General features: G+C 34.6%; 1 protein-coding gene across 2 annotated transcripts in view; it reads left to right on the forward strand.

Moving 5' to 3' along the window:
• LOC129217035 (ribitol-5-phosphate transferase FKTN-like) overlaps positions 1–27,399 on the forward strand; it is a 97,073-nt gene that overhangs the window by 18,957 nt on the left and 50,717 nt on the right. The window contains exon 1 of one of the 2 annotated variants that reach the window (XM_054851269.1): positions 15,149–15,299. The exons of the other annotated variant lie outside the window; for it this stretch is intronic. Within the exon in view, the coding sequence (XP_054707244.1) occupies positions 15,189–15,299 (111 nt within the window). The 5' untranslated portion in view covers positions 15,149–15,188. Of the gene's footprint in view, positions 1–15,148; positions 15,300–27,399 lie in introns of those variants that run through there. 2 annotated transcript variants of the gene reach the window in all.

The raw sequence follows: 27,399 nt of genomic DNA on the forward strand, positions 1-27,399 counted from the left end.
TGGAATTTTGTTATTCCCAAGTCTTCTATTTTATGGGCTCGAAAATGTCAGAACTTCAGAAGTTATATCCTACAGCTATGACTCGGAAAGGGGGAAAATGTTTGAAATGTCCGAAAGAAGCTAACCCCTTTTGACCCACTGCGGGTGTCACAGAAAATTCCAAGTGTCGCTTACTCAAAACAAGCGGAGGGAAACTTTCCCGCCAAAATGTGTTTATTTCTAACTCTCTATTTTATGAGATGCAACTGCTCGGGGGTCTGAACTTATTTCCTGCACGGGAAAAATGTACCGCCGCGCCGCGACAAAAAGGTCAACTCTTCTTAACCTAAAAGACGTTTAAAAATGCGAGGGAGGCTATTTGTAGCGGAATGAAGGTTCAGGGGATAGATATCCCTTTCCAGGCATGTGGGGCAGAAGGTCAAAATCGGCCCCACAATAGGATCTGACCATTTTTTAAATAATTTGTTGAAGTTTAATATTTTAAAAAAATTTCTTTAATCGGTGCGCTTTCATTCTTTACTCTTCTGCCGGTGACATCACAAATGATGAAATGCCATTCATAGAGCAAAATATTTAATTCGCATCTTTAGTGACGTGTATTGGCAACGATATGGCTGATAGCTAGCGTAGAGCGCAATATTCAGTTCACTCCTTGATTATCATAACGTGGAAACGCTGTTTAATGATGCGCCAAGTGCATCATTTGTGACGTCATCAAGACCACGCCTTGTTTGAAAAATCGGACATTTTAAAAAATTTGAAAAATAACTGTTGGGAAAATGAAAGTATTTTCTGGGTTTTCCTGAGTTTCTCCAGTTTCACCAGCAGACTTTCAAAGCCCTGGCATAAAAAATTTCACTTCAAAAATTCCAGTTTCGGACATGATTTGTACCATTTTCATAAGAACGACCCGATCATCAATTCTGAAATATGAGAAATTACATCCATAAATATCGTTTTGTTTGATGTCACTATCAAATACACCCTGGTGGAGGGCTAGCGTGTGAATGGAAATAATTACTGCGCTTTGTCAACTTCAGACGTGGACTGGAAGATTCTTTATTCCTCAGGAGTTCAGCAGTCCATTCGACAAAGGAGATAAAATATTCTTCCAGTTCTATGTACACTGCATTGATCCGCTGATGAATGTTGGTGCTGTGAAGTAGAATAATCAATTAAGAAAACTCTCATGCGGCAAGAATTGGGAGTTTGGAGCCCAGGAAGAAAGATTATAAACCAAAAAAAAAAAAAGCTCCTCAAAGGGTGATTTATTTCACTTCCATTGTTCAGAACGAATGATATTTAAATTCGATACAAATTGAGGAATGGTATACTTGAAGTGTTTAAACTAAAATCATTAAACCTGTTGATCTGGAAATTAATTCACTGACACCCAGGACTAGCTCGTTCAAAGAAAGTTTTTGCTATAATAATAGTTAATTAATTAAATCCAGATTTCGTTTCCATTATTTTAAAAGGTTGATCTTTTGAAATCTTTTATCTTCGAAAAGATTTTTAAAAATATTTTACCCCCTGTTTTTCATATTTCTTTTCAAATAAAACTTGGTATTGAAGCTAAAATCAATTAAAACTTCAATAAAGTTGAATAAATAACTTTTTGTGCATGAAAAGTAAAATAAGAAATAACGCTTCATTGGGTTGTTTCGGAAATTTTAAAAGTATTTTTCTTCTGAAAGGGCATGTTTAAAAACATGGGAGTTAACCATTTTTTATATAGATTGACAAAGTTTAATTTTACAGTGGCTTTAACACTTTAACACTTTAACAGTGATTTTAATCGGTGCGCAGATTCAATTTCATTTTTTACGCTTCTGCTCAAGACATCACTAGTGAGGAAAGGCCATTTATTGACGCCATTATTCTCATGAACTGGCAACACGGTTAATAGCAAGCGTAGAGCGTAACATTTAATTCGCTTCTTAATTAAAATTTACTGGCTACGCGGTTGACAGCAAAGCGTAAACATTCAGCTAACCAATTGAGTAGTGCGCCAAAGTACATCACTTATGACGCCATAAAGGCTACGCCTGTTTTCCCGATTTCCAAAGTAGGACGCTAAAAAAAATTAAAAAAAAACTGTTTGAAAGATAAACGTTTTTTCTGGTTTTTTTTTTTTTTGCTTATTCTATCACTTTCAATGACTAAAAGTAGTAGTTTTGACTAGAGGAAACAACCCAATTGCACAAAATTGTTTTTTGGCAGTAATCGCTAATATTCCTTATGGATAACAAGACGATGCCATTTCACTCATAAGCTCACTTATTTTACATTGAAAAAAGGGTTCCTTGTAACCCCGAAACACATTTATGCAGTAATCTGCAATTTTGTGCAATTAATGCGTTGTTATTTCCCAATTTACTAAAACATGAATGTTGCAAAGATGTTTGATCTTCACTAGCTCACACGGGTAAAATGTTGAAGAAAAAATGGAACAGGTCGTTTCAGAAAGAACTCCTTCACTTTCAAATGACGTAGCTATGAAACAATGAGAGTTAGAAATGTAAAATAAAAAGTTTCTTTAGCCGGACAGATGTGGAATTCTTTACACACTGGTTGCAAAATGCTCGAGGCATAAGCATCCGTCTCAGTTGGAACTAAGACCTTAGGAGCCATTCACTAATTACGCAAGGATGATTTTGCCAATTTTTGACTCCCCTTCCCCCATGTAAGGGTACGTAAAGTTTTTCACACCCCTCCACCCTATTCTTACGCATAGGTGTCCATCCATAACAAATCCAATAGCGCAAATCCCCCTCCCCCCCCCCAAGAAAAAAAGAAATTCTTGACCCTGTTTCTCTTTTTTATTTTTTATATTTCTTTTTTTATTTCATTTATTTATTTTTTTTAGTTTTTTTTATTTACTTATTTATTTATTTATTTTTAAGTATTATTATTCTTGTTATTTTATTAGAAAAGTTCTGTGCTTCATTAATGATATACCACACACACACACACACACAAACTAAATAAACAAATGAAATGAAATATAAACAGAATAAAAGAAAATAAAATAATAGTTTAAATTAAGAATAAACCAATAAATATATTTAAATAAATAAATTTTTAAAAAATTTAAATATCCTCCCCTGTGGACACCCCTTGCGTAAGATTCCATTTCGTTTTTCAAAATAATAAAATAACTAATCTTACATTACTGGAATCATTATTAAATTCACTATTATTAAGTTAAACCTTTTTGTGTAAAGAAATATTTACTAAAAATATGGAATTCAGATTGAATGTTTTTACGACAATTTTTTTTTTTTGGATATGATACCATACTAGTTAAAAATAAAACATGCCAAGCATAGTGCAATTCTTTTATTATATTTTAAACTATTCATTCTTTGTAAAACAGCTAAAAAGAGCTCATCCTTATACGTTTTTTACCTTCCAGACACAAATGGAATTATGATCCCTGCCAAACAACTTGACTGCGCGATTTCTAATGTAAAATATCAACTTGGAAAATATAACGTAAGAATGGGTTTGACATCCCTCCCCCCCCCCCAAAAGTAAGGGTATGTAAAGATTTTTCTAACCCCTTCCCCCTCGGGACCCTTACGTTATTAATGAATGGCCCCTTAGATTGCATAATGTTACTCCTGTGAAAGGTGGCCATATCGAACCTATTGCAATGAAATTTGACATCTGTTCAACCCGAGGTTACATTTTTGGTAGAGGGGAAATTCTCAATTTGCCGCATGAAACTCCAAGTTCTCTCGAAAACGAAGACTACCACTCAAGACAGATTCCATTTCAAAAAGGGGCGGTAGGTTGAGGATGGGCACTTACCGCTCGCACTTGCTGTCTTTGAACACATTATTTTGCACCTTTTACTTCCGGGTTTCTTTCGCTATTTTTATAAAATCACAGCAGACCTGACGCATGCGCGAATTGGCGCTAAGTCTCGACTTAGGAAAACGAACAGTACGAGTATGCCCACATACGTACATCTAATGAAAAATAACATTCGGACATTTACAAATTGCAGTATTGCAATTGTGTCCTTAAATTTAACGAATCGTCTGACAAAATGTGTCGAATGAGCACATTTTTTGGGAGGTCACAGTGACCCCCTGTGCCCTCCCATTGGGGGATAATGTGCCCCCACATACACGCCCCCACTACAAAAAGACATTTGTGACACTACAGTGACTGACAAAGACTAATGTCAAATCTTTGAATAATTTTTGAAAACCGTTGTTTAAAAAACTCCAGACTGGTCAAAGTTCAACATATCACTTGTTTCAGGGGCATTCCAAGGTATTTTTGACATTATGTAGAGTCCGTAACGTGACCTTTTTTTGCCATAACATTTTAATTTACCGTTTGATTTGCACATTATTTCAATTTGAGCTGGCGTGTTGGTAGGAAAAGATCAGAATGAAATAATATGCTAATCAAACAGTAAATTAAAAAATTATGGCAAAAAAGGTCACGTTACGGACTCTACATAAATGTCAAAAATACCTTGGAATGACCCTTCACCTTTCTATCGCCGATTGTTTTTTTGTTCTGTCATTTCAAAGTAGAGAAGTCCTTTCTGAAACAACCTGTATATTTTAGATATTGTAAAAGTTGCTTTCGTGTTTCCTTATTTTAATCAAATAGTTTGTTGTCTCTTATTGGAAGCATACTTTTAACAACACTTAATGAACATTTTAAATAACGAAATATTCCTGAATACTCAGCATTAATGCGCACTAAAAAAATAAGTAAGGGGCTTTCTACAAATGATCTCACGCTTTGGGAGGGGCGATGTCGTGAAAGTGTGATAATTTGTGAGAAGGGAGAGGGGGCAACAAGAAAGTGTGTCATCATGCCTTTTTTATACAAATTTATCAAATTTGAATTTTTTTTTAAGTGCGTGGCAGCATTTGAGAACAGTCCCTGGTGCCAATTCACTGATTTACCTTTTCTTTTCTTTTTTTTCAATATATATGACTGTTGGATGTTTTAAATTTTTTAAGTGTTGAGTTCAAAAATTTTGAATAATGTCATTTTCCTTTCTTTATTTGTTGTGCTAAATTTATGAGTAACATTTTATTTCCTCTTTTAAAAAAATATTTGACTGTAAAACGTTTTTCACATAAAAAAAACTCTAGTAAATACCAATTCGTCGTAATGTTTAAAGCCTAAAAATTTGATTGCCTAAAAACACGTTACACAACTGTTGCAAGAACTTTTAACTCTAAACTAAACCTAGACTTGATATGAAGCAAAATATCTGGAAAAGTTTCTAGAAATTGAATATCAAAATCGCTAATATTTTTCGCAAAAAAAAATTGTTTAAGTGTTATATTGACACAAATTTAATGTTGTTAACGTTTTCTACAATTTAAACTACTTAAATTACATTAAAATACATTAAAAGAGCATTTTTCCAAAAAACTGAAGTTTTTTAGCTTTTGAAAGGAAATAAAAATAACCCTGATAAATACGGGTTTTTGTATCGCACGCTTTTATTTTATTTTTTCCCCCTTAGTTTGAAGATGCTGCCTTCCTATTTATATCAGAATATTAGAAAGTAACGTTAATTGGAAGTAAGAAGTGTCAGTTTTATTATTGCTCTAAACAAAACGATGGCTTCCGTTTCAATGTTTCATGTGGCCATAAATTCTTATGAAGGAAACTTTCAAAGAATATTTAATAGTATAAAAAACACACATTTAAACATTAAACGCCCCAAAAACCTTCAAATCTTATGAGTCTCATATTTTTACTGTCTTGTTATAAGTATAAAAAGAGGGATATTAAAGGAATGCTCTTAAAAAACAGAATTTTTAACTTTGTTTTTATTTTTCGTCGTTATTATTTTTCTCCTTTTCTTCGCTTTATAAATTTATTTCAGAAGCATTCTAGATGCATAAAATATTCATTAAATACACCGACGTATTAGGATCAGAAGTTTCCGCCACAATGACTTTTACTAATACGTATTTCATCTTTTATATGCGATTGTTTCTACGATCTTTTTTACACGTGATTGTTTCTACGTTTCTTTTCACATGTGATTACTTTATTTCGATAAAACTGGGAAGAACGAGACGCTGAAATGTGTATCATCTGTAAATCTGTTTACCTATGGGTCGATGCTTCCCCTAAAATAGTCTGATGCTCGAACAGAACATTGCATTTCTGTGTTTCATTTGACTGTGTGTGTGTGTGTGTGTGTGTGTTTTTTTTTTTTTTTTTTTTTTTTTTGAGCAATTACGATTGCTTATTGTTCTCACTTGACTGTTTTTGGCGTTCTTATGATTCTATTTTTCCACCGCCATCCTCCTCAGCATCACCGTCGACCGGCTCCTCACGATGCTGCACCTCTAGCGAAAACCGTCTACAGGTTTCGCCAATATCTTACACTTACAAGCATACACGCACCTACACACACATACATACACCTACACACATACACAAACACATACACACACAAACACACACACACCTACACAAACACATACACACACAAACACACACACACACCTACACACTCACATACACACACAAACACACACTCACATACACACAACTACCCACACACTCATGCCTGCACACAGACACAAACACATATGCCTACACACACATACACATACCCTCCCCCACACACATACACACAACTGCTCACACACTCATGCCTCCACACAGACACAAACACACATGCCTACACACATACACATATCCCCTACACACAAACACACATACCCCCCACACACACACAAACACACACGCCTACATGTACACACACACTCGTGATTGTGAAAAACATAATTTGAATTCAAGATAACAAAATTCAAATTAATTTTTTTTCTAACTTAATTTACAAGAGCTCTGGGCTCTAGACATAAAACGTACTCAAAAACGGGTTTTTTGTTTTGAATCTCTACTAATAATAAAGTCTGTCTGGATTTCTGTTCGGATCTCTGTGACGCGCATAGCGCCTAGACCGTTCTACCGATTTTCATGAAATTTGGTACAAAGTTAGGTTGTATCATAGGGGTGTGCACCTCGAAGAGATTTTTCAAAAATTCGATTTTTTTCTCTTTCTATTTCAATTTTAAGAACATTTTCCGTAGCAAAACTATCATAAGAGGGACGAGTAAATTACGAAATTATCATGACGTGAAACCGTAACATGGGAAGAGCGAATAAACATAGCCAATTGGCGAGAAATTCATCATCCATTATTTGTAAATATACAGGCGAACCAAATGACCTTTTGATTTTCTACTACGGGCAAAGCCGCGCGGGTGCCGCTAGTTGGCCATAAAATGGTATTTTCAGAACAAGATAAAGTAATATGAAGAGCTACTAATTAATGTATTTCGTTCTAGAACGTAGTTATAATTGCACTGAACATGGCAGGCAGTGTCGGACCGGTCGGACTGTCCCGTCGGTCCATCGGCCAGCGGGCTGGTGTGCCCTCTCGCCTGTGCGTTTTCAGTTTTTTTTTTTTTTTTTTTTTTCCGGTCTTTAAACCTATGCGGCTTCATTTTTTCCCCTTTTTTATGCACTCTTAAACCTATGCGTCTTTGTTTTTTTTGAGCAATCACGATTGCTTATTGTTCTTATTTGACTGTTTTTGAGGTCCTTTGATTTTTCCCCCCGCCACCCTCCGCACCATCACCGTCGACGGGCTCCTCACGATGCTGCTCCTATAGCGAAAGACGTCTCCAGGTTGCATCCATGTCCTACACACACGCGCATACCGTACACAACTACACACACGCACGCACACACACACAAACACACATACATACAGACACCTACACATACACACACACAAAAACATACACACACACATACACACAACTACCCACACATTCATGCTTGCACACAGACAAAAACACATATGCCTACACACACATACACATACCCCCCCCCCCCCCCACACATTCATACACACAACTACCCACACACTTATGCCAGCACGCAGACACAAACACACATACACATAATCCGTACACACAAACACACACGCCTACAAACTCACACTCGTGATTGCGAAAAACATAATTTGAATTCAAGATGTCAAAATTCAAATTATTTTATTTATTTATTTATTTATTTTCTTTATTACGGGACGCGGGAGCGTCCCGCCCCGCCAAGGAAACCAAACGTCAGCAGCCAACAAAAGCAAATCCACCGCCAAAGACGAAAGAAAATAAAGCGACCAAGAACAAGATTACGCGACAGAACGAATTGGGGTTTTTTTGGGTTTTTCACACCTCTGTATCTCAGCCCCATGAATACCCCCGGAGTTGATTTTTGATACACTCAATTTCTAGTGGTCCCTGACGCCGTAAACCAAAATACAATCCCCTAGACCATCAGGGGGAGGAGGTATTAAAGTTATAAAATCGCTGTTCCAAAAAGTTTTCGCTTTCTTTGACAGGGCTACAGAGCAGACGAAAAAAGGAATCGCACTGAAATTTCGCACACACATTCCTTGAGCCCTACTGATGTGCCTTTTGTGCCATTTGAACCCCCTCCCCTTTCACCCTCGTTTTTACCCCCCAAATTTTACCTTCCCGGGGTTCTATCACAACCCCCCGGGGGGCTACGGTAATGATTTTTTGTATACATATTCTTGGGGGGCCATTGAGTACATATACAAAAATTCAAACCCCAGGGACATCATGGGCCGGAGTAATTAAAGTTTGAAAATCACTAATTTTCCCTAAATTCTTATGTACTTACTCTCAGCTCATAGGGTTTGTTTATCTCGGACTGCAATTGCAAGGTTAGAACAGATCTAACAGTTATTCCAAAGTTGTCTTAGGAAATGAAATTCAATCAAGCCTAAAACATATCCAATAGTTGCAACTAGACGTTAAATCGCGGATATCACAAAGTTGCCACAGCGACTGCGTATGCGCGCAGCTTATTGGGCTTTCTGTTTTCAGATTCTATGTTGTTTGTTTATACTTAAGCGGAGAAACAAATTAATGAATGAGATTACAATGCTGTCCCCCCCCCCCCCCAGTTTCGCCGATACAAAATTTCATTTCTTCCTGTTTTTCAGTTTTGATATATTTATGGAGGAAAGAAATTTTAAATGTCGGCAATATTTTACGTGACAAATTATATGAAACTGTACGCATATCAATACGGCACATATAACTTTTTAATTGAAAGCGAAAAATAGCACTTTTTTATTGGTTTGCTTATTTTCTAAATTAATGGAATTTTCACAAACAATACATAATGAATTGAAAATATATTCAATATTCTTTTCAAAGTGAAGTGGTTGCTTGGTGAGCAAAAAGCTTCCCGCCAAACAAGATAAACAATTTAAAAGAGCTATCCATATTTCTGAGGAGTTGAAGGTGGGAGGAGGTTCTAATGGAAGTAGCTGTGATGAAAAAGGAGAAGAGGGAGGATGATAGTTTGGCAGATACTTGGCGAGCAAACTAGATATCATAACTTTTTATGGCTGAGGGTTTTTGGGTTTAGGATGCAGGTTTTCTTTTTTGTGCGGAAAAGTTAAAGGTTTTCTTGGCGGGGAAATTTTTACAACAGGGTTGTTTTTGATGAGATTTATTTATATTTTGTTTCTTGCACCCTGTAACCTGTGCGCCTTCGGCTTATTGGAGAGGCTGTTAAGGAATAACGATTTGATGGAATAGAATTAATGAATGAGAAAAAGTTCGCTCTTTTGAACGACCTCCTATTACTGCGACCCTTCTGTTATAGCGACCGATGCAAAGAAGTCCCATTTCCTATTCCATAGATGCAATGTTATTCTTCTGTTCATTAGAGCATCCGAACTGAACTGTTCATTCCAATACAGCGTCCAAAACTAGGTTTCAATTTTTGTATTATCCCCTGGACTAACTATTCGAAAACTAATTTTTGAACATTTTTTGTTTCTAAAGGTGAAATATTTACATTGAAAAGAATTATTTGTTGGCTTTGGGTCAAAAAAGTGGTGAATACTGCACAAATTGTAGACATTACTAATTATATATATATATATATTTTTTTTTTTTTTTTTTTTTTGAAAAAGTCAAAAAAGCGGAAAGCTTCTACAACTGCAGCACATTTTTTAAAACTCTTTTTGTTAATTTCTTGATTCTCTTTTAAAACAAAGCATAACTAAGAGAAATCATTCGAGCATTTAAAAAAAAATGACTAAATAACATGCGATACGTTATAATGACCTCTCGGTACAGTGACCGATTTTGTTTGGACGACAGAGGTCGTTATAACGAGCGTCGACTGTAGTAGCAACGTTTAACTTCTAGCAAAAGAAGTACTTGAGTCCTATAAACCTCAGATCTTATTTTTGCACGTAAATAGGCTGAATTTAGTCTAAAATGCTAAAAATTGCAGGAAATTGAAAAGAAGTCAAGGAGTTCAGCTCCTGTGAGCTCTTATACAAATCAAGCTCTGCTTCCTCGGAAGTTTTAAGTAGGAGGGGAGGGGGCAGACAATCGACAGACCGACACAGTTTTGATCTATTTCAAAAGATTTCATTCAGTTTTTCCTATTTATTTTTTGCTTGTGATATCCATTTTTAGCGATAGTTTTATGTGATATCAAACATTTTTCATAATTTGATTTTATTTTGCCGTTTTCCTTTTTTATGAAAAGCAGATTCTTTGAAGCCCATTGCCCAAAATAAGTTTTGACTTTTAGAAGAACCAACGTTTTAAGCGATTGGAGGTTGGTAACATTGTAACTATATTAAAAAATGTATTGTTTCTTAGTTTCTATCCCCCCCTTCCTCCCCCCATGGCCTGAAAACCAACTTTTTTTAGCTTTCTCATCTTTTTGGAAGTAATAACCTATCTTAACATATGCATCTGTTTTTCCATAAAACACTCATCAACATTCATTACTTTTTCCATTATACCTTTTACTAGTAAATATTTTCATCTCGGGAATAGATTAGCTTAATTCATTCTTTGAAAATGATTGTTAAGTTTTTAATGATCTTTGTCATATTTATGATAAGAAAAAAAAACGAGCTGATGTGTGCATCACATGACTTCCTTTTACTCCAATTTAATGTCAATTCCTAATGATTGGCAATTTTAATGTGATTCAATTGTTTACTCTCTAAATATCACTAACAGTGGCCAAATTGAAATCAAATTTAAAATTTAAAAAAAAAAATCGCTAAACTTGTCGCCAAGTTGGCGACAAAACTTGGTGACCAAAATACTGGCGATATATCGCCAAGCGTCCGACAAATTATAACACCACTTGAGTTTACATCGAAATTAACAATGATTTCAGGGGCGGCATTTCAGCATTTCGTTTGGGAGGTCGAGTTTCTTGAACATGAATTCCCTCAGAACGGTATAAAATACATATTGGTTAACAAGAACTGATAATTAAATGGTTTTAATGTTAAGAATAATATTAGGTTTGTAAAGAACAATTATAATTTTTTCGACCGAAGCTTTAAATTTATTTTATTATCTCACAAAATATCTCGGTACTAGTGTTTATTTTTTAGTAAAGTTTTAATCTGCTATTTTTGGAGTCGGGAAGAACAGAAAATTTTGTAACTATAGTTAATCAATATCCAATGACTTAATTTATTGCCAGTATAGCTAAAGAGGAAGGTCTTGCTTTGCCTCATTGCGCTTCGAAGGCAATTCTCTAATCTCCTGAGACACGAAAGTCAAAATTGGTTGACGGTCAGTTCTCCTACAACTTTCTGGTTGTGTCCATAGTTTTTTACACCGATGAAGAGGCTCCATTATTGTAGCCTTGAAATAGCTATATGCTGTATTTTCGTATAAATTTGTGCTTTATTTACGTCGGTTTTTCAATTTAATCACGAAAGTCATCTTTCAAATGACTGACCTGATTGAAACAGTCAAAAAACAATGGAAGCAAGAAAGTTATGTCAAAAAAAGCACATTTCCTTTAGATTCCTCTCTTTAAAATAACCAAGAAAGCTTTTTAAATAGGCTAGTAATTATTTTGTGTCATTAAAAAGTATAGTCACAATTCACAAAAAAATTCCTCTTCCCTCATGCTATTATTTATAAGTGTAATATTTTCTTTTTCGCTTTCTATAACCGACCTACATAATATAGAAGTTAAGACCAATAATAAATGTATCTCATTAAATCCTGTCTCAATTTCTTGAGAAACTGAATTGATCAGTTTATTCAAAATATTGATTTAATATTTTGACTAAAACTTCATCTGGGGTTTTGTCACCTCTTCCACATTGGCATACATTAAAAACTGTTACGAAAAGTTCTGTCACAAAGTTCCACACCTGGTTCAAGTATGCATTAATGCGAAAATTACTAAGAGTTTCAATTGTCAATCCAAGAATTAAGATTAGCGAATTAAATTTTTTATGATAGAGTGTAGCATTTATCAAAAAAACGCTTCGCAGTATAAATAAAGTAAACAAAAAATTCAGACAAAGGCATACATATTAAAATGACATCAAATTTTTTATCAATGAAAAGGTCGCTTTCCAATAATTCTTCCAGGGGGCTTTTATAACTCTTGAAAATCATCTTGTGTCACTCAGAGATTGTCAAGTAAAGAGCCTCAAGATACATTTGTTGATGTGAAAGTATTTTTTGATGTGAGATGTTTTTCAAAAATAGCATATCCTTACAAAAAGGTTCCATGATACACTGAGTTGCTAAAATGTGTTTCTAGTACATGGCATCAATGAACACTTACTAGCTGAACATTAAGTTATAATATGAGCGTAAAAATTTATGTAAAATGACATGGAATTTACGCGTAAAAATTGCAGTCTCTACATTGTACGGGTATCTCATACAAGATGCACCATCATAACATAGATTACTCAATTTTGAAATATTTAACCCATATGAAGAGATTACTTCTTTAGTTAAGAAGGCAAACACTTATCCTCCATCAGTTTTTTCTGTTCTGAAAATTCAGGCAAATGATTTTCTGAGTTATCTAAATTGAATTTTACCATTTTATATTATTCATAGTGAAAAATTGGGGGTGCAACCACCCCCTCTCGCACCCCCTATTTGCCGACCCTGAATGATTTCCCCCAAAAAGGGGCAAAAGACCCCCATAGGAACATCCTAATGCAACCAAAAGGGGAGGTGCACAACTAGACTCCACTAGGAGTCTACGTACCAAATTTCAACTTTCTAGAATACCGTTTTTGAGTTATGCGAGTTACATACACACATACGCACATACATGCGTACATACGAACATCACGAGAAAATTCGTTGTAATTAACTCGGGGGTCGTCAAAATGGATATTTCGGGTGTTTGTACGTTCCTAGGCACATATCCACGTGTGGTCAGATTGAAAAAAAAACTCAATATTCATTCGGTGGTGAGCAAAATGGAAATTAAGGATGATTTTTGGGTGAAAATTTCTTCGCGAATACAATACTTCCTTTTTTGTAAAAGGAAGTAAAAAACGATCATCTGAGAAGCGGAATGAAATTCACCTATAGCAGTTGGCTGTGCAGCGATTGAGAACTTAGGCCAACTTGCTCTCGGAGTATCCCATTGTGAACAGGTTATAGTTATTGTCACGAAATTTAATCAAAGTTGTAATTATTCGTAAATGAGACAAAGAGATTTTGCTAATCTGATGACTTTTGGATCGTTTTGAGTGCATTTCAGTCATTTCACACACACTCACCTAAAGAAACGTTAAGTTTCAGAAGTCACTGTAATAGTTATTCGAATTTCTATGTATTATTTGCTTGAAATAAGTTTTGAGATTTGTTCAAAAATATTTGGGTTACATTTTTAGAGTTAAATTACATTATAGTTTAAAATTAAACTAGATTAAAGTTTAGAGTTAAATTACATTAAATGTACATCAGACGAGTAGCGAGGGGGTGGTTAAAGAACAACTCTCCCCGTGGTTCTAAGCCATTTTGCCAATTATAGTACTATATTTTATATAAATTAGTTGGCCCACGCGAAGCATTCGGGCTTGATAGCTGTATTTGAAAATATCGATTTTTTTAGCGGAAATTAAAAGAAAAAAAATAGCAATGTAAATTGTTTGCTTGTTTTTCGCCGATGACGGTGAAAAAAAAATGATACTTTTCTTTTGTAGTTTTACGAATTATTAAGTAAGAACCCCTCCCCTCTCAAAAAAATGCCTTAAAGAAATATTATTCACGATAATGCTAATTATGCTAAAATAAACGTTTTTCCCTGATTTTCATGCAACAGTACAACAGCAATTCAAAATCGAGCAATAACTTTAGATCATATATTTTTGGAAATTTGGATCAAAATTATTCCTAGGAAAGAAGGTCATTCATAAAGAACAAAACCCGTAGTAGGGCCAAACGCCTCGGAATATAGAAATGCGGAACAAAATTCTGAGAATAAAATGCAAATATACGCGTAAAAATGTCATACGCGTGCAAATGTATTGAGAAACTACTGAGTGTGCATATAGAAATTCAGGAAATTATATTTATTTCAATCGTAAAGAACACTTTTTGAAGCTCAAATGGTACAGTCTTAGAACAGGAATTAAAATGGAGGGAGCAAGTCGAATCATTGGCTTAGCAAAAGCTGGCCCAAAGACCCCAAGTCACGTGACTCAACAACGACGAATGGTTGGCACGTTTTGCGTGAAACAAGCGAAATAAACCTGATTTCTTCCAATGCTTTGTTTTTTCAATCTGTCACGTGACTTAGGGTCTTGGTTTCTTGAATGAAAGTCTTCACTCCCTCCATTTAATCTTTTCTGAATGGGTACAGTAAAGTGCTATAACAATAGTTACAAAGCAGCAGAATACCCTTTCCCTAACACCAGGGTACCAAGAACGCAGATGTTGACTGGAAAAATGCCATAGAAAACCTTCTTACTAATCGGTACGTGTCGATTTTTTAATCTTCCTTAAATATTTATCAATCGGCTATCAGTTTTTTCATTCTTCGCTATCGTTACCCATTGTTGTCGTTGGAAAAAATATCAGCGCACCCTCTTCTCGATATATGATCTCAAATGTAGAACCAATTTTATCTTCCAAAGCAATACCTTATGAAGAATTGATATCAGATTCCAGATGTCATTCTTGCAAATCACTATGATGGACGTTTTCGTGAAAAGGTAGCTGATGTCATCAGATCGATTTGCGTACCAATTGACTGTATTAATAATTTAAAAGGGAAATTATGATTTGTGTTCAGCAACAATTCTTGAAACTGTAAATATGAGACATTTGCTTTCATCACCAAAAATCGTTAAGTGTATTTTACTTGGATGTATTATTTTGACAATAGCATTTTTTGCTTCCACGTTACATACTCTCTATTTGTCACAGGTATGTTTAAATTTTCTATCGCAATTTGAGATAACTTTTCAAGTTTTGTATAGATGTATCAACAATTCACTTTGAGCACATGTAAACATTATGTAGGGTAGGACAGGGTATCTAAGTAGTATTACCGAGCTGTATACTCAGCGACGTACAGTAACAACCAATCGCAATGTACCCTGCGATTGTTTGTGACACAAATGTATGTATTTGAGATCAATTGGTTTATAATATATTACAAAAAAAAATCAAATACGAACATTTCTAACATGTGAATAATATCAAAACTTCATATGTATGAGCTCTATTTATCTACAAATAATTAAAAGCATGCAATGCAACACATTGGCACACAATACAACAATGTACAGTACGCTTGATTGTTTTTATGGGGGTGGGTATCAGCACAGCATTACTATTCACATATGAGCATTCTATGTTTTGCTAACATTGTGTATTTAGAAGAAAATTCTTTAAAAAAATATTCACAGGATGACAGTACTAAACCTGTCTATCAGCAAAACCTTCCCAGCAAGATCACTTTTGTTATGCTGTAAAACAAATTCTTTGCTTTGTTAGGTACTGTGTATATTTTTAGCATTGACTCTTTCAAGTGCAAATATAGTTTAAACTTACAAATAAGTTAAAGTAGTTGCAGAAAATTATGTGAACATTCGGGTAAAAAAATTACAACTTTTTGAGCAATCACGAATGCTTATTGTTCTCACTTGACCGCCTTTGATGTCCGTGCCTTTTTCAGATTGAATCGGGGCCTCTGCAGCGCCACTGCAGGCGCGCCTCCCCCGGTCCTGACTAACCAGGGCTTCGGTCCTGACTAACCAGGGCTTCGGTCCTGACTAACCAGGGCTTCAGTCCTGACCATTGTCCCCCGGAATCCAATGGCCTGCATGTCCTTATACACACTCTCACACACCCGCTTTTACACACATACACTCACGCCTTTGTGCATACACCCAGATCTGCGCACAAGCCTAGCGCACGCACGCCTACGCACACACACGCTTGCACACACACACACACACCACTATACACACATAATCGCCCCAGGAGGAGGGGCAGACTTGAGGGGAGAGAAGCCGTTTCTAGAAACAATGACTCCAATAAGTAGGGTGCTGCCGAAACTCGTGATTGCGAAAAACATAATTTGAAATCAAAATTTCAGAATTCAAATTAGTTTTTATTACTGTTTATTTTTATTTATTTTACTCAATTGAAAATATAGCGCGCTTCTGCATTGTTGGCAAACGATAGAAGTGTCAAAAACGTCTAATCCACAGGAAATGGGGAGGGCAGTAAACTCGATCTCATCAAAAACAACCCTGTTGTAAAAATTTCCCGCCAAGAAAATCCTTAACTTTTCCGCACAAAAAAGAAGGCCTTCACTCATCCTAAACCCAGAAACCCTCAACCTTAAAAAGTTATGATATCTAGTTTCCCCGCCAAGTATCTCTGCCAAACTATCATCCTCCCTCTTCTCCTCTTTCATCACACTTACTTTTATTAGAACCTCCTCCCACCTTCAACTCCTCAGAAATATTAATAGATCCTTTAAGTTGTTTATCTTGTTTGGCGGGAAGCTTTTTGCTCACCAAGCTACCACTTCACTTGGAAAAGCTACCCGCCAAACAGGATAAACAATTTAAAGGATCTATTAATATTTCTGAGGAGTTGAAGGTGGGAGGAGGTTCTAATGAAAGTAGGTGTGATGAAAGAGGAGAAGAGGGAGGATGATAGTTTGGCAGAGATACTTGTCGGGGAAACTAGATATCATAACTTTTTAAGGCTGAGGGTTTCTGGGTTTAGGATGTGTGAAGGCCTTCTTTTTTGTGCGGAAAAGTTAAGGGTTTTCTTGGCGGGAAATTTTTACAATAGGGTTGTTTTTGATGAGATATCACATCTTTTTGCACGGATATTATGTACACGTAACTATTTAAAAAATAACACAGTTCGTAACTTTAAGCAGATGAGAAATAAAAGCAAAGGTTTCCTATTATACTGTTTGTATTAAGCACGTTATGGGGGGAACGTGACCTTATAACTGTGTTAACCACATATGAGGGGGGGTGACCTTATGCCAGTCTTCAAAGGGGTGCAGAGCCTGAAAGTTTGAGAAGTCCTGTTCTACACCACTAACTAAAATGATATCACATCTGCGAAAGTAGAAATTTGATAAATGGAAAAGACCAGGGTTAAACCAGATTTTTTTTTGGGGGGGGGGAGTTTGAAAATTTTCAAAACATGAGAATTTTGACTCTTCCCCTTTCCCCCTTGGTTCAAAACGGTTTCTGTATCAACTGTTTTTGTTGCCATAAAGACTGAACAAAACAGTTAATAAAATTTATGACCGATAAAGATAGCGACTTATTGATCGATATGATTAATACTTGACTGGTCTATGTTCATTAGAATGAAACTTCAACATACGGACAACATACGGAGCATAAAATTAAGATTGTAGTTTTGGAAGTAACTTCATCACAAAACAATGTAAATAAAAGTCCGTTAATGTAAAAGATTAACAATCAAAGTCGCATCTAAAAAAAATTTATCATAAAAAAACTATGGTACTTCGTTGTGAACGAACTAGAGAGATGAATTACGTTAACTGGTCCGTATTTTCAAAGTTTTTCGGTGGGAGAAGGGCATAGGATTCGAAATTCAATGCATTTTATAGGAAAAAAGCGTTAAAATCTATAATTGCATTATTTTTTAAAGAAAACCTGAGAGGTCAATTGCCCCCCCCCCTCCCGTGATTGCCCAAATGACGGGTCTGTATGTAGGTATATTGAAATTGTGAAATGAAAGGTGTCATGAAGATAATATTACAGCTTTCAGCAAGAATATTAGTAAACGATGAATAAACTGAAATGGAATTTGTAGCTACACTGTAACAAATTTCGGAGACGTTTCTAGATATATCGGAAACGTTTCCGAAATAGTAGGAATCCTTCATCCAATAGCGAACTCCTCAATATTCAGAAAGCTTTTTGTTATTTCAAGAAATCTAGAAGCGGAAGTGATGACGCAACGCTTCGAAACCTATTTCATCCTTCCAACGCGGGCGCCAATGAGTCGGAAATAACGAGAACTTATTTTTTTTCTTATCTATGGTTGCTGCAGTCAGCAACTGTTTAGCATTGGACTGCTTGTTATTTCATGTCTAGAGAGTAGTAAAATGTGTCGAAACTAAATTTACGCCTTTGCATTTTGGACTGCCCTTGATTTTTTAGACGATGTACGCAGCTATTAAGTTAATTAATAACCATTTGTTTCTTTACAATTTCCAATGCGACCATAATTAGATATATATTGTGTGTTCAAGCGTGAATAGTTTCAACACCCGTGTTTATTCTTAATGAAACGAAACCCTTTGGATTACTTATTCAGTTGTAATGGAGGTACTTAGATTTTCTTCCGCTCATGTTCACTTGTAAGTATTAATGAATATTTTAAAACATGTTTTTATATACATTTATATTTTTGTTGATTTGCATTTGATGAGGCTCCAATTGTAACTGTTTTTGAGTTTATCGAATTAATTTAAAGTTATCCTACATACCTATGTGCGCGGTGTACTATTTGTTGTAACTAACTGAAACTGATTAATTATGCAAAAGAAATAAGATTTATATTTGAGAAGCAATCACAGAAAAGTTATTTCGAAATACTTGGATGTACATACATTTTGGTTCAAAAAGAAAAAAAAAACAATTGTTTAATTCATTAAAAATATGGTAATGCAAATATTTTCTAGTATTGTAATATGCTTCACAAAAAATGTGCCAGTATTATTTATCTTTTTTTATTATAATTTATTCATTCATTTAAAAAAATTTTATACCATTAGAAAATGACAATGTTATCTGTTAGTAAGAACATAGTTATGCAATTAATTCATCTGCTTATTCATTTTGTTAAATGTGGTTAACAATAAAAAAAATTCCTTGACATTAGTTGTTCCGAAAATAACATTTCCTTCGTGGATATACTAGTTTAATGTAGGACAGTCAGGAGGAATGAGTCAGTGGCAAAAATGGAACAGCTGTATTTACATGCCGAAATAAAAAGTAATATTATTTCATGTCATCGTTTTAAAAGTGATCATTTTTTAAATACTATGTTATTAATATGCAATGCACATATGGGGAGAAGACGAGGGGCGTTCACCACGCAGACTGTGCCATTGACATTTTCAAGGGGTTGCTTTTTTAAGGGGGGGGGGGCGCTTTATATCATTTTATGGGTGCACCATCACTCTTATGGTGTGGGGGGGGGACTCTCGTATATATATGAAATAGAATAATCATGTAATAGAGTTCAATGTTTTAATAAATAAAATATATAATGCATTTTGCGCACACTCTAAAAATAAAATCAGTAACCTATTTTGATTACGTATCTATATTTGTCATAAACTAGGAAAAGGGCAAGAACAGAAGAATAAACCCGAATGGTTCCAGCAGGGGGACTTTGGTGTCATATTTAAATTCATCAATTTCTCTGTTGGTACTTTTCGGTACACTTTGTTCGTCAAAGAAATTGACTTGACGTGAACGAATTTCGGAACGCAAAGTGTAGGTAAGTTCTGTCAAATTATATCCGAAAATAAAAGCTATCAAGTTTGATACAAGATATGTTTTTAAGTTCTGCATTAAAAATGCAATATGTTGATAATTTTGTCTTGAAAATATTGAGAGAAAAACTGAAGTTTAATATTGTTTAACAAACAATCCCACTTTTGAGAAAGTACTCCCCTTCCCTCCCCCGACGATTTTATGATTATGAATGAAACTACTGTATTATTTCATAAATTTTCAAAAATTTATAACTGTGCATATGTTATGCTGTTAACCATGCTATTTGTCATTAGAAATTCAGAAAAAAAAAATTCACGAATGATTCTAAAATTGCTTGTTTCATTGCTCTTAGATATGAAATAATTGAAACTGATATGGCATGCAATACTATAGTAAAGAATTATTTTTTAGAAAAAATCACGGAAAAAGGATTGCGAAATTCTCAGAAACGTTTTTGAAAATTGTTTGGAGAATTCCGAAATACTCGGAAACGTTTTTGAAACTTTCATGAACCACAGCTGCACAGAATACTCAGAAACATTTCTGGAAATTACGGAAAGAGGATTCCGAAATACTCAGAAACATTTCTGGAAATTATAGAAAGAGGAATCCGAAATACTCAGACACGTTTCTGGACATTACAGAAAGAGGATTCCGAAATACTCAGACACGTTTCCGGACATTACAGAAAGAGGATTCCGAAATACTCAGACACGTTTCCGGACATTACAGAAAGAGAATTCCGAAATACTCAGAAACGTTTTTGAAAATTTCATGAACCGCAGCTGCACGATATACTCAGAAACGTTTCCGAATTTTTTTTACAGTGTACGTAATGCAATTTTGAAAAGAGTCAGCATCACTTTAAACAAGCAATAAATATTGATTTCCTAGAATAGAAAACCCAAGAAATTTAATTTTTCGTTATAGAAGCAGTAATAAGAAGCGGTACCAACATTTGAAATAATTAACCTTAGTAAAATACAGGCTTCTTGAACCTTTGGTGAAGCAAAAAGTTTAGCATATTGAGCAACAGAAAGAAAAACCACGGGTTTAACTCATTAAAATAACTTGAGCTAACAGAACTATTGTAGTATCGTATCTTAATACCTTACAATTAGAATGTTTATTGCCGAATGAATACTATTTGAAATCAAATCATTTGTTTTATCAATTTCATTAACGTATGATAGTTTGATAAGAAAAACGATAAATTGCCATTAGGTAATGACATGTTGACTGTTATAACTTATTTTTCTAAACGCAACGATGTACTGAATTTACAGCACCTGTTTTCGAGAATTCTAAATTAAAATCAGCGTTAGAAGCAATAAAATGACGAAATGACTATATTTGTCGAAAAAACGATAAGGCAGAAAATTTAAACATTTTTTTTAGAAAAGATAGCACATGTTAGAAAGGAATTTTTACTCAACACTGCTAAGTTGTCGCTGTATTTCGATACTTTATTTTAATTACTATTTGATTAACTTAACTGTTATTGAATGGTAATTGGGAGTAAGTAAATGAATGTGTGGGAATGCATCAAATCTGATTTTGAGTTATACATATACCATTTATAAGTAGTTTTATTTCCTTGTGGTCAAATACCGGAGACTAGCCGACTGCTGAAGCACTTACCCTGCTTTAAATTCCCTATTTTAAATGTATCAGAAGATCATCTATGCATGGCTACATTTGATTCGCTTACGCTTCAGCGTTAGGGGAAATTAGTGATTTTCAAACTTTATTTACTTCAGTTCATGATGTCCCTGGGGGTTGAAATTTTTTAGATGTCCTGGGGGGCTGTTACAGGGGGGAAGGGGTATGTATGCAACTGTACTCGACGTCAAATCGTAGATATCATAAATTTGCCACATCGCGGATATCACAAATTTGCCACAGCGACTGCGAATGAACGCGAACTTAGATCATTTCAAAAGTCTTGCTTAAATTAATTGTACAAATTTTGTCTGTTAACAAATTACTGCAAAACACGGACATCCACACACGTATTTCATATATTTTCAATTCATAATGTGTTATGTTTGTGAAAAAGGCATTAATTTAGAAAATAAGCAAACCAATAAATAAGTGCTATTTTTCGCTTTCAATTATAAAGTTAAGATATATCATATTCATATGAGTACAGTTTCATATAATATGCAACGCAAAATATTCTCCCAGTTTCACTGACATTTAAAATTTCTTCCCCCTGAAATATATCAAAACTGAAAAACAGGAAGGAAAGAAATTTTGCATCAACAAAACTGGGGGGGGGGGGGACTGTATTCTAATCTCATTCATTAATTTGTTTATATGCTTAAATATAAACAAACATAGAATCTTAAATCAGAAAGCCCAATGATCTAAGTCCGCGCGCATGCGCAGTCGCTGTGACAAATTTGTGATATCCGCGATTCAACGTCTACTTACAACTGTTGGATCTGTTTTATTAGTCTTTATTGGAATTTCATTTCCAAAGAGAACTTTTGAATAACTGTTAGATCTTAGATCTGTTCTAGCCTTGCAATTGCAGTCAGAGATTAGCAAACCCTATGAATTGAGAGTCAGTACATAGGAATTTAGGGGAAATTAGTGATTTTCAAACTTTAATTACTCCAGCCCATGATGTCCCTGATGGTTGAATTTTTGAATATGTACTCAATGGCCCCCCAAAAATATGTATACAAAAATTCATTGCCATAGCCGCCTGGGGGGCTGTGACAAAACCCCGGGAAGGTACAATTTGGGGGATAAAAACGAGGGGGGAGGGGGGTCAAATGGCACAAAAGGCACATCAGTAGGGCACACGAAATGTGTGTGCGAAATTTCAGCTTGATTCCTTTTTTCGTCTGGGCTGTAGCCCTGTCAAAGAAAGCGAAAACTTTTTTGAACAGCGATTTTATAACTTAAATTCCTCCTCCCCCTGATGTTCCAGGGGATTGTATTTTGGTTTACGTCGTCAGGGGCCACTAGAGATTGAGTGTACCAAAAATCAACTCCCGGGGTCTTCATGGAGCTGAGATACAGAGGAGTGACAAACCCAGAAAACCCCAACTTGTTCCGTCGTGTCATCTGTCCTTGGTCGCTTTTATTTTCTTTCGTCTTTGGCGGTGGATTTGCTTTTGCTGGCTGCTGACGTTTGGTTTCCTTAGCGGCCGGGACGCTCCCGCGTCCCGTGACCAGCAAATCAAGACTACAAGAATGTGCTCATTAACCATGGAATAATTTCGCAAGTTTTCAGTTAAAATTAATTTCTCGTAGTTTGTTAACAACGATTTTGAAGTGGAATCAGTGGCGAATAACAACCTTGAGCTTAATATTGTAGGGGAATGTGGGGCAAAGTAAAATGGTTAAGATGACTGAGTTCTTTCAAAATGAACAAATCGAAAATTTGTTTTGAACAATAACAGTACATAAAGAAAGAACATTGTATTTTATAATAAAACTTGCGTTGAAACAGTATTTTTCATTTTTGGCAGTAAATTTGACTTTAAAAAAAAAAGTAGAAAATTTTCACCTTTTTTTTATGGTGCAAAGTGAAAAATAAAATAAAGTTACAAATTCTGTAAATAGTAATTATTTTTATGATTAATTTGTCGTAATCTAGCTAAATTTGACGTTTATTAAATTAACTTTTTTCAAAAATTATTGTAGTAACGTAACCTGTAAATAGTTTCTTGTAATGAATATACAACCCCCGTACATTCGGCTGAAGTATACGGTTCCCTCATTTCTGAATGATAAAATTTGTGAATGGAAAGAAATAAGAAAGTGTAGAACGGTGCAGCATTTTCTGGAATAGTTGAGAGGTCTCTTTCGATGTGTATAAAAAGCCGTTACTCATAATAAAAAGCACAGTCTCGATTGAGAATTTGTACTAAGAGTTTATTAGCTCTGTTTATTGCGAGGCATTTTGCTGTTTTGTTTTGCGTATTTGAATGTAAATACGTGTGTTACCGTTGAGTTTACGGTGTTGATTGATATTTGCTTAATTGCTGATGATTAATTTAGCAGTTGTTAACGATCTTTTCTGCACATAGTGTAAATAAATCACCTGTGTTTTTCTCAAGAACTGTGTCGTCCTTTCAAGAAAGTTGGAAGTCGCACCGGATCCGTTACAATATTTTTCTAATGAAATATTTTCTATTCAATTATAAAACATATTTCTGATCAAAAGAATCAGTAAATAAAAGGTTGTTGCCTGTATTACCAAATGCTTTGATCTTCAGCGGTATTTTTTTCCTGACTGGAATAGACTAGATATGGTACTACATAGTCAAAATAATACCAGATAGGTGGAGCTAAAAGCAGGTTAAATATTTCACCATTTCACTTTGCCCCATGTTCTACTACTTGTATTCTTCATGTTGAGCTAAACGTTGGGTACTTGTCAACGAAACATCTATAGGCATGAATATACGGTATATGAATTTTTTGCGTTCCCAAAAAAAAAAATTTCCGTTTACTTTAACTGTTGTTATTTTTGTGTTTGCAAAGATGAAAGCCAAATGAGGTTTGAACTTTTTTGAGCTTTATAGGCACCAGGGGAGAAGATGGCTTCAGGAGGCTACACTATTGGCATTAAAAAACTGCCACAGGGTGAAGCCAGGGAAGTGGCATATTTACACATTAAAAAAAAAAAAATCAAGCGTTATTTTTACCCGAACTTAAACGTAATCTATGATGCCTAAACACAATAAACATTGGATTGTACAAACGTTCAATTAGGTATCGATAAAATTTTAAAGTATATACTCATCAGGGGAAATACAGAACGACTGGCACAAGCACGCTTTGTAGCAGTTTGAATTTAGCTCAACCCCATTAGCTTGCTTTTAACTTTAGGCTGTATTACGCTGGTTATTCGTGGTCAAAGACATCTTTTAGCAATTTTAATGCAAAATTGGTCTTTTAATTTCACCAGGTGAAGGTAATATAACTATTACGTCACGTGAAAATGAAATTTTTTTATTATGTTAAATAAATATTTTTACAATTTGTTTTGATAAAATATGTTTTGATGTTTATTTTAGTGCATGATTATGATAAAAAACACTGTACCAGGTTATTTTAAAAGGAACGTTGAACGTGTTTGTATAGAAAGTAGAAGGAAAAAAAACAAGCCAATCTAGTATACATTTATAACTATTTTCAACTATTAATTTTAAAAGGAAACAGTTACCGAGAATTTACTGTGTGGGCCAAATAAAATACAATATTCTTTATTAATTGAGAATACGATAACATTAGTTTAATCTGAAAATGTCTATGCGCCATTGGAATTCAAATAGCATATTACCTATAGCGTATTACCTACCTGTTGCGTTTACCTATCAAGCATATGCGAACAGTTCACATGCGTGCATAACCAATAGTGTTAAGAATGCTTTCCTTATAAAAAAAATTTAAAAATGTAAATGTAAAACTCGCATATGAGGTAGTGAGAAGCAGAGGAATGTAAGTGACGAAATTAAAAATTTGGAGGTAACCAGTACAAATGGTGGGTGGACCTCTCCTCTGTCTTGGGGCAAGAGATAATATTAGCAGCTCTGGTAGATGCTGCTTTACAGCATGATTTATAAATATATTCTATGAAAGCCTACCTAAGACCTAATCTTTATACGCGTATTACTCAAAACTTGAAAATGTCCTCTTACAACCCTTTGCTTCTCACTGCCCTATATGTAGTAAGACCATAGAATAACAATACAACTAGAGCGCGCGTTAGGGTTATTTTCTGGTGTACAGATGGAAGCGATTTTGACCACTGCTGTTTAGGCGAGCGGTACAGTCTAACTATCCGCCAAATGCGGAAATTTAGTTAAACGCGTAGTGGTAGTTCAACTTCACCATGATGTGGCAAGAAAGATGCCAAATTTCAACCCTCATTTTATCCACGTGTTGAGAACCTGTTTTGTACCTTGAGGATAAAAGAACACGCACATAGTGTTTATATCAACTCCATTGGCAATACTGACTAAATACAAACAATCTAAATGCCAAATTTCCAGGAATAAAAGTTCTGCCAGACAAGTTCTTTTTTTTTTTTTTTTCAGTCAAAGAATTATACATTTTTTTTTTCTTAAACTTATAATTGTAAAGAGCTTCCTTTGCAAGTTTTGCTATTTTTAGAACTTCAATAAATCCTCTCAACAGCTCTTGCAATCCGAAATTGGAAAAAGAACAGAAATTGAAAAAAATAAAGACTGATAAATGACTGTACAAGTTTTGAATGTACCTTGGATTCCCGAGGGAAGCAACGGGCCACACCCGTTTAGAAACCAAAACAGAAAATCTTGTGTGAAAATGGTAGGTGTGTGTGGAACATCCTTTGCCTTTCGGAAGGAAGTTCGATTTCCCCCTCCCCTACGCGACTCCAATAATTTCGATATTCTCTATCAGAAGGCGATGGAACCTATTGAGTTGGCAATTTTTATGGGTTGTCTCGCATTTTGCTGCAAACCTTTTGCTTGTAATAGTGCACGTTGTGTGGCATTCGAAAAGTTGGTTCTCGCACATTGGTTTCAGTGCTACTTGATGTTGGATCTGATTGAAGATTCTTATTCTTATGAGAAGACTAAATTTAGGATTAATTGTCAGTACAAAATGGATTATTACCATGCTTTTAAGTGCAAGCACCATTTTTGTGGTTTGTTTACGGAATTACAGGACATTGGATGATGATTTCGATTGGGTGAGTTGGAATTCTTATTTGAATTGCTCAATGCTTCTTACTATTTTGGAATACAAAAAATAATGACACAGATTTGCGAACGGAACTATATTTCTTCATTTTAAGTGAAGTAATAAAAAATACATGAGAAAAAATTTAATAAATGAAGGGTTGTAAGTATAAACATATAAATACAAACTAAGGTGCAGCAATTTGTACTTACTTGTTCTAACTAATAAATGTAAGGAACATTTTCATTGTTCTATACATACAATTCGCTAAAAAAATTAAAGCCATGCTTAAATTATTTTTATATTTTTCAAATATTATGGCAGTTTTTTTTTTTTTTTTAAATTCTTGTCAATACCATTTACTGGATTCTACATTTAATTTACGTTTTATTAGTGATGTATTCATTGTTTATATTAATGTCTAAATTCTATGCTGTAGATTTTGTTTTATTTCGGTTTTAGTAATTTGCTTAAAAATATATAAATATGCAAATTTTATAAGAATAACTTATATAAATATTATTGAGCAACATTTGAATTAAACTGTGTTCCAGAGCCATAGCTAATTTTTGCTTTAAAAAAGAAATATATATATATATATATATATATATATATATATATATATATATATTAAGCTGAAATTGAAGATAGGTTTCAAATGGCATTAAAGCTATGCAAGCGAAACTTGTGCACATTTTCATAAGTTTATAAACATTAAAAACAAAACACAAGCTTAAAACCGCATTTTAAAGGTTTTTTTCTTTTCTGTAAGAGCTTTTTTATCAGTAAATACTGGACTTAACTTTCCTCACTCAATA

Source organism: Uloborus diversus, chromosome 2 (assembly GCF_026930045.1).
Source record: "Uloborus diversus isolate 005 chromosome 2, Udiv.v.3.1, whole genome shotgun sequence".
Classification (NCBI taxonomy): Eukaryota; Metazoa; Arthropoda; class Arachnida; order Araneae; family Uloboridae; genus Uloborus; species Uloborus diversus.